This window comes from Hipposideros armiger, unplaced genomic scaffold, assembly GCF_001890085.2.
Source record: "Hipposideros armiger isolate ML-2016 unplaced genomic scaffold, ASM189008v1 scaffold_1023, whole genome shotgun sequence".
Lineage (NCBI taxonomy): Eukaryota > Metazoa > Chordata > Mammalia > Chiroptera > Hipposideridae > Hipposideros > Hipposideros armiger.
The window spans coordinates 166351-170573 of NW_017732373.1; the positions used below are offsets into that span (position 1 = coordinate 166351).

At 39.5% G+C, this 4223-nt stretch overlaps 1 protein-coding gene across 1 annotated transcript in view; it reads right to left on the bottom strand.

Annotated features, from left to right (window-relative positions):
• USH2A (usherin) overlaps positions 1-4223 on the bottom strand; it is a 465799-nt gene that overhangs the window by 160309 nt on the left and 301267 nt on the right. The window contains exon 33 of the mRNA XM_019631633.1: positions 3761-3908. Within this exon, the coding sequence (XP_019487178.1) occupies positions 3761-3908 (148 nt within the window). The remainder of the gene's footprint in view (positions 1-3760; positions 3909-4223) is intronic.

The following is a 4223-nucleotide window of genomic DNA, read 5'->3' on the forward strand; positions in this document are numbered from 1 at the left end:
GATTTCATACTGCATTTCAAGGAATGAAGTTGAGTTATGCTTAACTGCCATGGGAAGATATTCCTGCCATATTGTTAAATAAGGATTATCACTAGACTTGAATGAATCATTTAAATCAGAATCAGTTGAAAAGAAGGCCTGTTTCCTAAGCCATGCTGGCTAAAGACTACCACTCACTAGATAGTCAAGAACTGGAGATTCGTATCAGAACATTTTATACATTTCATATTTTGTAACATAAAAACATGTATTTGGAAATATACATATTTCTTATTACAGAAAGTGGGTTTACTGTTTCTCAACATATTTTTTCACGTTTATGAAGTCCTAGTGAAATAATCCAGTTAGGTATGTCACTAACAGAGTCAAGATTTGGGAGTCTAGACTGTACGATACCAGGCACACAGCACCCATTATAGCATATTACCGTCTAAGCACACATGTGTCTCAGGACCTGTTACATCTTAACAAGGACCCAGAGGGTTGACACACCTGCACCCCACCAGTCCCCTCAGGGAGCTTCATCTCCACACACTTGGGCACACTGTGCACATCTCTACCGTGTGATGATCTGTTTACGTGGATCTTTGCCACAAGGAATCTGGGTACCTTTAAGATGAAGGGTTGGGAAAATCCATCTTGGCACCATCAGAATGGTGGTTCCCAGCAGCTAATCCAAAATATAATGAACAAAATCAGGTTTTTGCAGGGCATGAGGAGGCTCTTGAAGTCATCTGAGTAAATAAACATTAGAGGCCATCAGTAGGAACCGCAGCTGGGGTGCTGTGTGGCAAGAGGGAGCAGAGGTGAGCCAGCCTTAAGGGCAAGAGTGCCACCCAGGTTTCTGGCTGGTGCGAATCAGTGAGGGGACACAGGGCAAAGGCAGGCAGAGGGGCAGCGACACCGAGGAGAGATCAACTTGGATGCATTGAGTGGAAAACGTAGTAGAAACCTGTGTGGATGCCTCCAGGAGGGATCCTGAGGAGAGGGGTGTATTAAATACGCATCAGCGTTTGGATGATGACTAAGACAGTGGGATATTCCGATGACTCAGGTCTGATGGAGCATTGGACTCTAGTTCTTCAATCCGTGCTCCCGAGACGGTTCGAATGATCCGATATGTTTCAGAAACATTATTTAAAATCATTTGAAAGTGTTTCTTTAGTAACGTAAGGATGAAACCTATTTTATTCTTTAATTGTATTACTCTTCTGCAGCATATTTAGAAATTCAAAAGCACCCATAATGTAGCATACATTGTAATATGGGCCTGGTTCCATTAAGTTTGAATGAGATGTACTCTGCCAAAGAAAATTACAATTCTAAATTCAAATGCAAAATCCAAACTCCTAACAGGAAAACCTAGTCCTAGACTCCACACAGCCAAACAGGTATTTTCAGGAACTGGACTGTTGCTACTTCTGTTCTCTAGCTGATATCATTACTGCCAGGATTCTACAGTGTAGATATCACTGTTCAAAATGCCATTTCCACAAGAAACTAACAAAACTAAATATTATTAGGTACCAAAAGAAAGTACAACACTGTGTTAGGTTCTGTGAAAGAAAACTAGAAATGAATGCTCTTGTCATCTGGTAGGCATGTTGGACATGCACCCAAATAAATCTGCATGTAGGATGAATGAGTAGATGCCATCGTGAAGACACAAAAACGGGGAATGTGGTCGAGAGGGAAAGCTTTACTGAAACTCAGGGAAGAGCCGAACAATTTCAGGAAACAAGAGGCCTACGTTTAGCCCTGAGGAATGAGTTACAATAGATTTCTGCAGGTAAAGACATAGAGATGGCATGAATTGTTAACTCTGATTTTGCAGTCAAGGCAGCCGGGGTTCATGGAATTTGGTAAATATCCCAAAGTAGCACAGTTCTACACGGCACAGGGAAGGTTTGACTCCGCCTACTCGACTCCACCCCTGTGCCTCCCAATCCTACATTATGCCATACATATTCTCGGGTGCCTAGAGAAGACAGTGTATTATAAGGCCCTGTGAGTGCAGGCTGAGCCACAGCTGGGAGTAACCTGAATGCCAGAATAAAGAACTGGGACTGTATTCTTCGGGGTTTTTTAGGGGGAACCGTGGGGGCTTTGAAAACACACAGAGGGACTAGATGTTTTCCAATAATCTGATCACCCCTCCCAGACAAACAATGGACACTAGACAACAAACGCTGGTGAATTTGGGGAAAGTGGAGAGAGACGTAGTAAAGAGATGAAAAAGAAATGAATGAAACTATCACTTTTTAAATGTCTCATTATTGTCCTGCAATAAAAATTTAGAAAATGCTGATGAGATTAAACACCAGAAGAATACAACGCAAGTGTTAACACAAATCTCTGAATCCCCCAAATTCTTATTGTTGGATGAATATATTTTAAAACTGCTTGTAAATGTACAAAACACAACATGCAAAGACTCTCTGACGTGTAGAAAGTACGTCTCTAGTAAATGTAGGATTCTGAGTGCAGCTGTAATGCCAGTTGCAAATACCAACTGGGATGAAAGAAATCATCTTACCATGAAAATTGTGTCATAGCATTTAACAGTAATCCAACTGGAATAAATCATTAACACTGTCATTGCCACCTATGGTCTAGATTTTTTCATGGAGCACAAAGTATGACCAGGTTTTTGACGGTTTAATACATAAGTATCAAATGGACATCCATATATTTTTATTAGAAAATGTTTAATAGTACAGGAATAAATTTAATGGCAGAGATAATCCCTCATGATAATTATTAGAGCTCTTTACACTACCTCAAATATATCTAATGCATTTGCTGAAAGTTTAATTAAAGTGAGATGACTGAAATAATATCATAGTAAACATAAGACAAACTAATAAAACTATAATTTTTTTCTTTTATTCTTTTTGGCTATGCTAAAAGAGGTCATTTCAATTTTCAGTAATGAGTTACTTAAAAGAGTTTCTAAGATATTAAAAGTCTTCTTGATATTTGTGTTAAAGAGGAACAAAACTTGATGTTATGTAAGCTTCTGTCGTTTGGAACAATGCACTGTGCTGTGTGAAATGTTAAGATATTTCCAATAAATGAGTAAAGCAATTTCCACCCCAGGCTATTACAAAAATTTTTATAATAAGGTTTTAGCTTAGCAAACTTTAACCGGCTAACTTAATTCTCTAAACTATGCGAAGATGTGTATATCACTTAGAAATATACACAGTGCCCTTCAAGTTAAGCAAGTATAAATGTATACATATTTAATGCATGCACTGTTTAAAAACTGCATGTTGAAGTTTTATAAATAACATATTAAAAAATAACACTCATCCAAACAGTGGGTCTCTTTTCAGGTAAACTTATTAAATCAAAAGCATTTGACATACAATATGTGCATGGACTTTCCACCTGTCTACTTGTCCGGGAAAGAACTAGTGGCTATCAAACACAGAAACTCATTGAAAATCCCCTGTCACTCTCACAATGGCTTTCTCCGGGAACCCTCGTCTGTTCTCTGTACCACTCCCGGAGCATATTAAACAACCGGATGCAGTACACAAAAACTATCAAAAGGGAGCACTTTTGAGCCACCAAAATTGCGTGTTCGCCTAAAAACCACAATCTCCCAACTATACAGACAATGATACTATCTCAGGTATTTTATGTGCTAAAATGATCATTAAAAATTAAGCACTACGTATAAGCTGCCATTTCGAATATTAATTTACCTTTGCTAATCATCTTTTCTAACTTGAGGCTAGAAGAGTTCACTTACCGTTCGGATGTTCAGGCTCTGTCCAGGAGATGTTGAAGGAGTGAGGCGAATAGGCGTGTGCTCTGGGGGCCGGCACGCCTTCCGGGGCGCTCTCATCCATCAGGGCCTCGCTAGCCACACTCACTGTGCACCCGCCGCCCGTGCAGGCCTGACGAGAGATGGAAAAGAAAACAGCACCTTTCACTCTGGGTCCCAAAAGTGTAGGTGGGTGCTGAAAAAAGAGAATTCAGAAAGAGGTCCAGCTTCTTTGAAATAAAGCTTCCTTTACCCCCAAAATAAATTTGCCTCAATGCCAAGTTTTGATATTTCATTAGCTTGCTTTTTAGAACACATGAAAGCCACCTTCAATAATTAGAAAATAACCCAGGATGCATGAATGTATGAAATACGACATATATTGACTGGGTGAACAGTCCTGCTGAAATTAGCCTTGCCAAGGTTCCTAGAACAAATGAAACACACA